The sequence below is a fragment of the Eublepharis macularius genome, chromosome 10 (assembly GCF_028583425.1).
Source record: "Eublepharis macularius isolate TG4126 chromosome 10, MPM_Emac_v1.0, whole genome shotgun sequence".
NCBI classification, from domain to species: domain Eukaryota; kingdom Metazoa; phylum Chordata; class Lepidosauria; order Squamata; family Eublepharidae; genus Eublepharis; species Eublepharis macularius.
In genome coordinates this window covers 10923277-10935634 of record NC_072799.1, presented here as the reverse complement: position 1 = coordinate 10935634, position 12358 = coordinate 10923277, and the positions used below count along the sequence as shown (strand labels likewise).

The window sequence follows — 12358 nt, the reverse complement described above, 5'->3', positions numbered from 1 at the left end:
CAGTGCGATCCTAAAAAGAGTTACTCCAGTCTCCGCCCATCAATAAAGCAGACTCTTCTTAGAATGGACTAATTCTTTTTAGGATTGCACTGAAAGTTTCTTAATTGCCCCTACTTCCCTCGATCACTTTGACCCCACTTTTTGTATGAGTTGTTTTATTGTGAAGCACTGAACAGATAGCCGTTATGTACACCCCTGCTGGCAAGGTTGATTTGGAGCAGTTGATTACAAATAATAAAGAGATGTATGTTTTCATACTTATGGGTTTAACAAATACCTCTTTTGCTATTAAGTTGCAATGAACTACCTCCAGTGAGGAATAGCCCCCTCCAGGTAAACAACACTGATTTTGGCCAGCCTTTCCTCAAAAACCCAGCGAAGACACCCCCCTCCCCATGTAACATTTCCATCAAGTGATAATGGTCATCAACCAAAATTTATCCTCCAGTAATTTAACCCCACCCTGATGTGGATAGACCAGGAGAGCCTGATCTTGTCAGATCTCAGAAGCTAAGCAGGGTCGGCTTTGGTTAGTAATTGGATGGGAGACCTCCAACAAAGACCAAGGTTGCAGAGGTAGGCAATAGCAAACCACCTCTGTTAGTCTCTTACCATGAAAACCCCACCAGGGGTCGCCATAAGTCAACTCTGACTTGAGGGCTGGATTTCATTTATTTCAACTTAACCCCAGACCTAAATAATTGCGACCAAGAAAAATACTCATTATAGCTTTATTAAGGTTTTGTTCTGCAGTCAGCAGGAAGGAAATATGACTCAGGATGTCAGCACGGTTGGTTCAGGAAACCAAGGTTCGCTTCCGTCAAAAAGTGACCAATTTCCCATCTAGTCAGATGTACACAGATGATTTCAAGCACTCACTAGTCTGAGGTGGGGAAGATGTGAAAAGAAAAATTGGTTAGCATTCCACAGAGAAATTAATAATAAAGGGGTATACTACCCCTGACAATGGAGGTTTCTTTTAGCTAGCAAAGCTAATAGACTTACCCTCCTTTTTATCCTCAGCAGTTGAGGAACCATAGTGGGGTTGGGGAATGAAAGCTGGATACCGACTAGCTTCCTTCCATACCAGTGAATGTAGAATCACATTTGGTGCAATTTCCCACTTACCTGAGGTATTTTTTTAAAAGCATGTATATAATATTCCCCTCTTCAGTGCAGTAAACATATGTCATGGGAACATGTGTGAGCAACTTCGGCTTTCACCTAGAAATGAAGAAACTTTTTGAACAGTGATATAAACAGGGCTTTTTTCAGCAGGAACGCGGTGGAACAGAGTTCCGGCACCTCTTGAAAATGGTCACATGGCCGGTGGCCCCGCCCCCTGATCTCTAGACAGAGGGGAACTTAGATTGCCCTCCACGCTGCCGAGCGGCGTGGAGGGCAATCTAAACTCCCCTCTGTCTGGAGATCAGGGGGCGGGGCCACCGGCCATGTGACCAGTCAATCTTTATTATGGTCATAGACCACACAATAATAGCATACAGGCCATGTGACCATTTTCGCCAAGGATGATTTAAACTTTAAAAAACTCCCCTTGTTCCAGCTGACCCAAAGTGACATCATTGTGCGGTCTTGAGTTCCACCACTGAGTTCCACCAGCTCTTTTTCCCAGAAAAAAAGCCCTGGATATAAATATCCACTTTTGAAGCTTTATCTGTATATATGTTATATAAAAATGTATTTCAGTGTTACCTCACAGTCAAAATGTTCTCAAAGCAGTCTACAACCTCCCCTCTAATGATGTGAAACCACAGTCAATAAAATGAAATAAACAATGAAAAGAGCAGGAACTGAAAAGTTTTTTTTAAAAAAAAATTAAAACAGCAGCAGATAGAAATGAGACCTCTGAATTGCTATTGGACGTGAACCTTGCTCGCCTAAACAAGTCAAGAGATCGAGCTTCACAGCAACAAAATTCACCCCCAAAAGCATAAAACCAATAACTAAGGATGTTGCACTAGCACCAAAATTCAAGTTCAGCATTCAAGTTTCAAAATTTGGAATTGTGACCCTTTCAGATTCAAATTTTAAAAATTCGGAGTTTCTGAAGATTTGAAATCCCATTAAAGTCAATATGAAACAGTCGTTTCCCACTCGTCCACCCCCCACAAAAGGCAAACTGATCTTTTCAAGTTAAGAGTGTCAGACTAGGATCTAGGAGACCTAAGTTTGAATCTCATTCTGCCATGGCAGCTTGCTGTGTGACCCTGTGCCAGTCTCACAATTTTAGCCTAACCTACCTTGCAGGGTTGTTGTGAAGATAAATTGAAGAGAGGAGAATGATGTAAGTTGCCTTGGGTCCCCATTGGAGAGAAAAATTATGTACTATTTAATATTTCTTTAATGTTGTACTAGATGCTGCTGTACAGAACACAGAACTAGGGTGTTGCCCTCCCCTGAACTGGCCTGGTTGCTGCCTCTTCCTGACCCTTCTTCATTCTAAGCTTGATTTCTTTGCAGCAAAACAATTAATAAAACAATGACTGCTAGATGTAAGTGTTAAAATGGACACTGCACTGTTAAGTACCTTGAGAATATCTCCCCTTTATAAGCAACTCGCTCCTTCTCCTTTAACTCTTTCATCCTACCTTGGTGGTGGAGAGTGTCCTCAAGTCGTTGCTGACTTATGGCCACCTTACCGACTTAACTGGCAGTGGTAAGAGGCTGCTTACAACACGATCTCATATAAATAACGTGTCCATATTTGCGATCAGAATTCTGTTGAGGATCTAGGCTATGTGGTCTTTTATTGCCCAAGATTTACATTAGAATGCAAAAGATAATCTTGGGAATATTTTATCGTGGGAGATCGGATAATGATAGGTTAACGATGTTACTTGCCAACAAAAATAAACAGATAACTATGCAAATGGCCAAATTTGTTGCAAGAGTGATAAAGGCTTTACCAAAACCATCCACAGTTATTGTGGCTGATGGATAATTCTTATTGACTACCTGGCTCGATTGAATTGATGTTGGTTTTAACTCAATTTTTTGTGTGATTTTAATGCTTGTTTATACATTGTAATGTCTATTGGATTTTTATTGTGATTGTGATTGTTGTATTATAAATCTGATGTTGCTGGTATCTTTGGTGTTAATTGCTGTGAGCCAATGTAATAAAGTTTATGATGAGTCTAATCCACAAGTCCACACTGCCCACCTTTTCAGTTTCTTTCTAAAGTAGATCGGTCTAGAAATCTTTTCTTTCAGACTTAAAAATACTTCAAGTTCCAGTGTGCTGTGATTGATTTCTAGACTCAGGAGGAGCAAGGTTCAGGTCCGGTAGCACCTTAAAGACCAACTAGATTTCCATGGTGTGAGCTTTCAAGAGTCAGAGCTCTGTTCTTTCCCTTTACCTTCAGTCCACAATATGCTGGAGGAGCATTCAAAAGGCAGCAAGTGGAAGCAAAGCTGGCCCTCTGCTCGACCAGCCCGGAAATGACTTCTTCGGTGGCTGTAGGCAGTGTCTTGTGATAGGTGTCTCTTAACCTGCATGATGATGAAACACAGTCATGTAGCTAGTATGGGGGAAAGATCCTCATGCAAGGAAAACCATGTCCAGATGCTGTGTGTTATGTACATATGAAAAAGAGCATAATGCAATGCAATGTAATATGGTGGAGAATGCACTTTTTACCTTGGCTACCGAGACAATTAGAGGAAGGCCGTTTCCACATGCTCTTAAAGAGATGGTCTACTCACCAGATGCTGGTGGGTTTTCTCACTTATTCCATTCGTCTCCAATTTCAAAGCAGAAGCAGGCTATTTGGCTTCCCTTTTTTTGGTGTCTTTTCTGAGAATGCAATTTCCCACACTTTCCTGCGCCCCCGAAAAGATGCCTAAAAAATGGAAGCTAAACAGCCTGCTTCTACTTTGAGATAGGAGACATATGGAGTGAGTGAGAAAACCTGCCAGTGTCCGATGAGTGGGCCATCTCTTTAAGACCGTGTGGAAATGGCCCAAGTGTGGTTTCCAAGAAAGCATCTAATAGAATGGAATGGTAAATTTTGGGTTTGATTGTGAATTGAGAAATTTTAAAGATGTCTGTAATCCCAGAATTTTAAATTTGTCATTGTAAGTATGTTTTAACTTGTAAAGGCCAATGGCCATACACAATAACACTTCTACCTACCTACGTGCATCATAAGCAGCTGCTGTAGCACAGTGGTTAAATGGCTTGGCTGCAAATCAGCACTCTACTGGTTTGAATCCTGCTACTGCCATGAGCTCAGAAGGTGGCCTTGGGCAAACCACCCCTCTCAGCCCCAGCTCCCCAGCTGTATTGTGGGGATAATAATAACAGTACCTTGTTAACTGCTCTGAGTGGGACATTAATTTGTCTAGAAGAGCAGTATATAAATGCAGTTGTTGTTGCTATTATTATTAAGGAACTGGTGGTTTGGTGATGCCTGATCATAATAGTATGGTTCCGGCCTTTCCCCAACATCTCTCTGTGAGTGCCAGAAAAGGTGATGCTGAGGATGGGGGTGGGGGGAAGGGCTGTATGAATATGAAGCTGGGCAACATGAGCAGCTGCAGAGATGATGAGAAGTGGACAGCACCGAGTGCTTCTGGCAGAAGAGTTAGGGTCAAAACACATGAAACTCATGGGCAAATGTCAGATCCTGCAATGATCCCTGGGAATTGTAGTTAAAAAATCCATCCACTCAAGGTGATTCTCAGCTGGTGAGGGAAGGGGGAGTCACTCTCTCTCTCTCTCTCTCTCTCTTTTAAAAAACCTCTGAGAACTTGGGATGGGGAATGACGTAACCGAAAAAAGCTGAGATGTTTTGCAAGTGCAAGAGAAATCTAGTCCTTCTCATTCTTGTTCTTCCAGCAGGAAATTGTTGCTCAGATTCCCCCCACCCCACCGCTGAAGGAAAACCAGCTGATTGGATTTTTGAAAGAGATCTAGTGTCTCTTTAAGAGAATCTCTTTTAAAGACAATCTCTTCAGTTGAACGGCTGTTCTTTGCAAGAAAATCCACTTGGCTCAGAGGAGGCAGAGTTAGACTACTACAAATAATAATAACATAATAACATTTGATTTATATACTGCCCTTCAGGACAACTTAATGTCCACTCAGAGTGGTTTACAAAGTATGCCATTATTATCCCCACAACTGGGGATAATAATGGGGCTGAGAGAGCTCTGAGAGAGCTGTGACTGACCCAAGGTCACCCAGCTGGCTTCAAGCGGAGGAGTGGGGAATCGCACCCAGCTCTCCAGATTAGAGTCCCACGCTCTTAACCACTACACCAAACTGGCTCTCAGTAATTCCCAGCAATGAGTGCGGGACCAATCAAGTGCTCTTCACGTGAATTTTGTCTCCTGTGTTCTGACCCTTAGAGACCAGTAGTTTCACTTGCTTCCTCTCCTCACTGCAGCTGCCTGTACTGCATGACTTTTTGTCTGTGTGATTCTCCATCACAGCATTGTCTTTTTAGTGTTCACAGTGCATGGCAGTCCACCATCCCATTACACTAAATTTACCACCATTCTTTTATTTGGATATTTTAAAGAGAGGGTGCACAAGATCTCAGCTCTTTCAGTATAAAAACATCACCTCCCTGCTGTGCCCGTCTGGGTGGATAAAACTCTACAAAAAAACCAACCTTGATAGGATTATACGTATGTTATTTTAAGTTCTTTGTTATTTTTGGTTTGGTGATGCCTGATCAAATAGGATCTTGATTAACCAACATGTGCAACCATATCAAGATTGCTTTTTTGCAATGTGCATTAATAATTCCAATGAGCAAAAAATCTATGGCAAGCTGTGCTTTATCCAATTTTGAATTTAATCTTAGAAATTCTTCTCTTTGAAGTGCATTTTAGAAGATGTTGAATGAGGCACAGAGAAATTTTGGAAGAACAAAAGAAAGGAACAGGGGAGATTATTCCTAGTTATTGCTAAGTTAAAAGGTAAAGGACAAGTGGTAATGTAATGATATATTTCTGTTTATAAAATGTTTGAAACATCTATCCACAAACATTTAAAAGGCTACCCCCTGTCTAGAAGGTAAGACTTACTTTTTCTTGAATTCGAGGAACGTATGGTCTGTATATTCCCCACACAATTCATTTCCTTTTCTGAGCAAATTAAATATTTGTTCCCTTGCTTGTAGTCTCTGAAGTTCAGATAGAAAAGTATAACACTGCATTAATGAAGAGTTTTTAAAGCAAAAAAACAAACAAACTTTATAAGAATGATAGGCTGTATTATTTCCCTGAGAGATGTTACTTGGAGCCATTCACTTCTGTGGGAGAACAGAAAACGGTAACTTTGAGGGACTGTGTTTAGATGATGACCAAAGCCACAACTGCGTTGTCACCATCTCAAGCCACAACTGTTTAGATGGTGACACAAAGCCACCACCAATGACATTATTACAACCACCAGTGACTGGGGCAATGGTCTGTCCCCCCTCCCCATCTTTGCTTTTATTGAGAATTCTGTTGATGATTGGTAGCCCCCAATACGCAACTACTACATTTCCAAGGGTTTCTCAGGGAGAACAGTGACTAACAGACTGCTACGTCTGTAGTAGAAATATGCCCTGTGAATGTATAGGGTGGCAGGATTGAGGGGGGGATGCTGGGAGAACATTTGTGCATGCGTTACCTTTGCAACCAAACAAGCTTTGGAGTCGGCCTTACTGCAACAGCTAGACACTAGATTTTTGGAAGAATCGTAGATAGCTGTGAAAAGCGCTTCTGGGGCACGTGTGTACCTCCGAGCAACTTCAAATAAATAGCTGTAATTAAAAAATAGCCAAGAACATCTCACCCTTTGTATCAGACAGAGGCAATTCACAGTCCATCTTTCTTGCTGAGACTTAAGGCCGAGAACTGAAACCGGAACTTCTGTTCCTTATTTGTCCACAAGATCCAGGCTCCCCCCGCCCCAAATCTCCAGCAATTTCCCAACTTGGAGCTGCCAACCCTAATTCCAAAAGAGGGGCTGTCTCCAAAATAAAGCCTGTCTCTGGGCACAGAAACCAGCGCATGAATTATTGTTTAGAATTATTGTTTTCTTGTTTTTATTGATTTTAACTGTTGTTCACCACCCAGAGCCCCTGAGGATGGGCGGTTTATAAATTGAAATAATAATAATAATAATAATAATAATAATAATAATAATGAGAATATGATAGTTAATGGTAGGTTGGACAGTATGGGAGGAGGTTATGATTGCCATGTGGGGATTTGAACATGAGTTTCGCCAGTCCAGTGACAACACTATAACCACTACACCAAACGGCCTTTCCACACCACACTGACAATTTCCACACCCCAACATACCACACCAGCAATTCACCTACTGTGGGTTGATTAGTTTTTATTTAATTTTGAATATTTTACGCTTCTTTTCTTATTGAAACAATGGGGTGCAAGGTGATCACTCCATCGACAAAACTCAATCCATTAATTATTTGAAGTTTATTTTATTTATTAAGATAGTTGCAGGTGGGTAGCTGTGTTGGTCTGTAATAGAAGAGCAAATTCAGGCCCAGTAGCACCTTAAAGACCAACCAGATTTTCAGGATATGAACTTTCAAAAGTCAAAGAGTCTGACGGACAAAGGGACTCTTGAAAGTTCATATCCTGGAAATCTAGTTGGTCTTTAAGATGCTACTGGACTTGAATCTTGCTCTCTATTTATTAATACATATACATATACCTATATCAGCTAACTGCTCCTGGGAAGTGCCCTGTTTTACCTGGACCATTTGAGCTTCATTGCTGAATTATTTTTTTTTGACATTTTTTATTTTTTATTAACTACATTAACTAACAATACAAAGGGAAGAAAGGGATCAAGGGGAAAAAGGAAAAAAAACCACAACAACTACAACATGCAACAGCTATACTACACAAAATGTTTTCCCTTCATACTGCCATTATTCAAAAGTTAAAGCTTTATGTTATATTGATGGAGTGGTTGACCTTACTAAATGCAAATTACAGTTTAATTTCAAATTAAATTTTTCTTCCCCTCCTGGGTCCCGGACGCAGTTCTCTCTGAGCAGCTGCAGCCGCAGTGCTCGTTTCCTCCCCCTCCCCCTCAGACTTCTCCTTTTCATCTTGCTTGGTGCACTGGAATTCTGGATTTCTGTCCTCAAAATCCCTTAGTTGATCTTCTGATAATATGAGCTTCATTACTGAATTAGATGGACTATCAATCTTTCTCGGTATATGGCAATTTCATATTCTGATTTAATGCCTTTGAGACCAAAAATTCCTACGCTGCATCTTAACAGTAAAGTGTTTGGAAGAACACAAATATCAAATATCCCTCCTCCAAATGTACTCTTGAGTTACTCTTTAATAAGATGGCTGAAAAGTGGTAGATTAGTCAATGCATGCTTACAGAATTTTACAGAATTAAAAATCAATATTAGTAATTGTGAAAATGAAACCAAGGCTATTTCCACACTACTCACCTTCAATCGGAACGCCATGGAACGTTGCGAACAAAAACCCGCGCGAGTTTTGTATGACATCATGAAAAACTTGCGTGAGAAAACGCTATCTTCCGGGTTTTGTTCGCAACGTTCCGCGGCATTCTGATTGAAGGTGAGTAGTGTGGAAACGGCCCAGGAGTTGTTAATGGTTAATAAACATAGGGCACAAGTGTGCACCCCTATCCTGGGGAAAAGGAGGGAGGGATTTCCGGATCTACTTACCGTTCAAACTCTAGCTGTGAATTTTCCCCACAGAGGACTTCATCAGCTGGTTTTTGAAAATCAGGAAGGTGGGGCGATTTGACCCAGGGAAGTGAATAGATGCAGTAATAGGTCTTCATTGAGTTTGGGCATTTACAACACTCCTCAATCCGTTCATCTTTGGTGGACAGTTTCTCGCAGATTTTGGTGGTATGCTCAAACAACTGGAAAGGAGGCAGCAATTGATTTAGCAACACAATGGAACCAAACATGTTTGTGTACGTCGAACAGGGTCTGCTCTGTGAATTCAGCTAAAGGGCCACTTACAAAGTAATGTTCTCCGTATGGATTTTTTTTTTTGCAAGTATACATTTCCTGTGAAATCCACAAGGATTTTATATTAAAGTTCCTTTCCCCCCCTTCATAGAGATGAAGAAAATTTAAGCAATCTTTGCTAGATGCAATGTACTATCCTCATTTTGACTTCTGTTGCTGGTAGTTGCATAATACTATGGAGTGATGGCCGAAGTTAAGAAGTCAGATAGTGCTAGATGACAGCAAGTTCATGTGCTCAAATGAAAAGCATTAATAGGCTTGAAACTGTTTCTGTTAAAAGTGTAAAATTCTGGACTAAGCTCACTAGTAGAGCAGTCACAGACTTCACCACCTTCAACATGGAACTGGCAGCCTTGCCTGCGCCTCTTTTCTGTCTACACTCTTATGGATTGTGCCTGTTTCCTGCCTCTGCTATGGACCATGCTGTCTACACACTGTTTCCTGCCTCCATGGACGTTTGCCTCACCTGGGCCCAGAGCCATGCTGTTAGCAGCATGGTACCAGCCGGGGAGACCCTCCACGAGCCTGGCCAGGCGCCCCCTGGTCAATCCCTGCGGGGAATCCCTCATGGGCCAGTCAGCAAGCCTGCCCTCGCTACCGGGCAACCTGCTAGCAAGCCCTAGTCATGCCCAGGCGGCAGCCATGTTCCCAGGCAGACAGAAGACCAGCCTAAAAATACGTTTTACTGTTATTAGTCTGCCTCTTTATTACACGAGTGTTCTGGAGAGGGACCCCGGTATAGTTGGTTAAGATCCGCACTAAATTAAAACCCAGACTGCAGGCTAATTCCCCCATTAAAAAGAGCAGTTCTGGTAACAATACCCATCCACCAATCGAATAATTTGCTGAAGGCCTGAACTACAGCTCCAGTGACCGGCGGAAGCGCCTTTGGTTTTGCAGCACCCACCTCTCTCTGAAAGCTGTCGTCCGTTGTTGAATTACAGGCCTTGGAAAGCAGTTCAGAAGCATCTTCGGCCAGGAATTCGACATCTTCAAAGGAAGCATTGATACTTTTCTGGGCAAATCTGATTATGTAGCTAGATGTGGGCCATTAAAATTAGATGAGAGATTAGCTTAGCCACTTCATCGGCCACTTGGCTGCCATCCCTAAGTAATTTCTGTTGATTCTGATAGGATGGACACTGTAGAGTTTGGTGCACTAATAAATGTTGGTGAAAATTTGCATGTACTTTTATTTGTCTTATGACATATGTAGTTTCATGCCTTAACTGTAAGCAGTGATGAGGACATCTGTTCCAAGAAGAAGGAGCTCATGGACTATGGTTGTGTCTGGAAAGGATTGGATAATGACCCCAGTATGGAAGAGTCTGCTTTGGTGAACGCAAAGTCCTGTAACTGTGTCTCCATATTCAAACTTTCTGAGCCCCCTAAGCCATAACTTCCATGGTGTCTATCCAAAGCATCATGACCTTTCATCTCATCAAAGACACCAATGGCACCTTAGCAAATTAACAAATGCATAATAAATAAATGAGTCCAAGCTAAAAGAATTCCTCTTTAAAATGCCCATTCCTTAGAGAGGAAATGGAGTCTGAGAGAGGAAGTAAGGGTAGTATGATGATACACGGACTCAGAGCTAAGACACACGAGACAAATTACACGAGGATGCTCAAGTGAAGGGAGGTGCAATGTTAGCCAGGAAGCTGAGTTCTAAAAGACAGATTGGACGGCTTTGTCAATTTCCCCCCTCTACAGAGCCAAGGAGATTGCTCCTCAGAGGGTTTATTTCATCTTCGGCTCCCCAAAGGCTCTTTCAGTTTCACCTCCCCTTCTAGGAGGCAAAGATGAAAAAACAAACCCTCTCAGGAGCAATCTCAGTGGCTAGAGAGAGGAAATTGACAAAGCCTTCCAATCTGTCTTTTAGAACTCAGCTTCGCAGCTAACATTGCATCTCCCATCAGTTGAGCCTCCTCGTGTAATTTGTCTTGTGTGTTTTACCTCTTAGACTAGCTCTGGAATTCATTGGAACAAAATGATACCAAATGTCTCATCCCTCTTGTTTTGATTCAGAAATTGCATTTTTGTTTTGCTTCTCTCTTGTGCAAACTGAATCCAAGAAACTTTACTCTGTCTTTCAATTCTTCCCGTACAACATTAGTTGTAGCCAATAAATCAGCCCAACGTGCTATATGTCCAGTATATATCTAAATGATATATATTGTTTGTATCAGTGCCATATAACATGTCTGCTTGATACGAATGAAAATACAAGACTAACAGTGAAAAGTGAAGCACTGAAACCATTACCAAAATAGAAACATAAATAAAAAGAAACAAAACGGGTAACATTCAGCTCATCCTTGGCCGACTCCAGATGACTAACCTGAAGGCGCTGCATGCCGCCATGTTCCGGATCGCGACGGGGAAAACGTCGCGCGAGAAAACACGATATTTCACGTTTTCCCCGTCGCGATCCGGAACATGGCGGCATGCAGCGCCTTCAGGTTAGTTGTCTGGAATCGGCCCTTATTTAATGGTAGCTACCTGGGAGCTGTCCATGGTCTCCTATCCTGGCTTTTCAATCTGGTTTCAGTGTCCAATTTCTTCTAAGGCAAGGGTCCCCAACATAGTGCCCGTGGGCACAATTGTGCCCACAGCCCCCTTTCCTTGTGCCCACCAAGTATTTTTGGAAAGTGGGTGGGGCCAGGTGGGATTTTTCCTTTGCTGGGCTTCTGATTGGCCCTTGGAGATCTGATTAGTTATGCAGTTTGCTTTGACAGAAACTGCTTCCACAGCACAAAAGATCTTCAGTGTGTGACTGAAGGGGAGCTGTGGCAGCCATTTTATGGCTGGCTCTGTTTCCTGCAGCAGCCATTTTGTGGCAGCTATTTTGTTGCTGCACCCACCACACTGTGCCAGAATTTCAAATGTGCCCACTGGCTCACAAAGGTTGGAGAGCCCTGCCCTATTGCTTGTTGTCCTGGATCTCCTAGACCCAGTCCACTACCAGTGCCACTTTTCCACAGCACAACAGAATTGTGACTCTTGCAACTGGGAAGTTAGCAGAACAGACCTTCAGGATCCAACCTGCTGAGTGGACTGTGTAGTCTCTGCTTCCTAACCACTCGTTAGGAGAGCTCAGTATTCCCACCCTTTGGGTTCAGGCCTGCTACAACTGGGCATAAATGTGCAGTTTCGGTATAGCAATGCTCATATCTGGCCTCACGTGTGCAAATTATTATGTCTTCTGTAATCCTTTGCTCTTTGGACTTTCTCTTTTTCCCACCATGACTGCCAGATTTTATAACTTATGGATTCACGAACTAATCCTAAATAGAGTTACATTCCTCTACGTCTATTGAAGTCAA

The 12358-nt window shown here is 42.2% G+C and overlaps 1 protein-coding gene across 1 annotated transcript in view; it reads right to left on the bottom strand.

The window, feature by feature from the left end:
* Positions 1–1133: 1133 nt before the first annotated feature.
* The window catches only part of GC (GC vitamin D binding protein), a 28001-nt gene continuing 16776 nt past the window's right edge, over positions 1134–12358 (bottom strand). Inside the window, exons 7-12 of the mRNA XM_054989954.1 lie at positions 9937–10066; positions 8715–8917; positions 6650–6782; positions 6058–6155; positions 3381–3513; positions 1134–1224 (exon numbers count right to left, since the gene is read on the bottom strand). Of these exons, the coding sequence (XP_054845929.1) occupies positions 1171–1224; positions 3381–3513; positions 6058–6155; positions 6650–6782; positions 8715–8917; positions 9937–10066 (751 nt within the window). The 3' untranslated portion in view covers positions 1134–1170. The remainder of the gene's footprint in view (positions 1225–3380; positions 3514–6057; positions 6156–6649; positions 6783–8714; positions 8918–9936; positions 10067–12358) is intronic.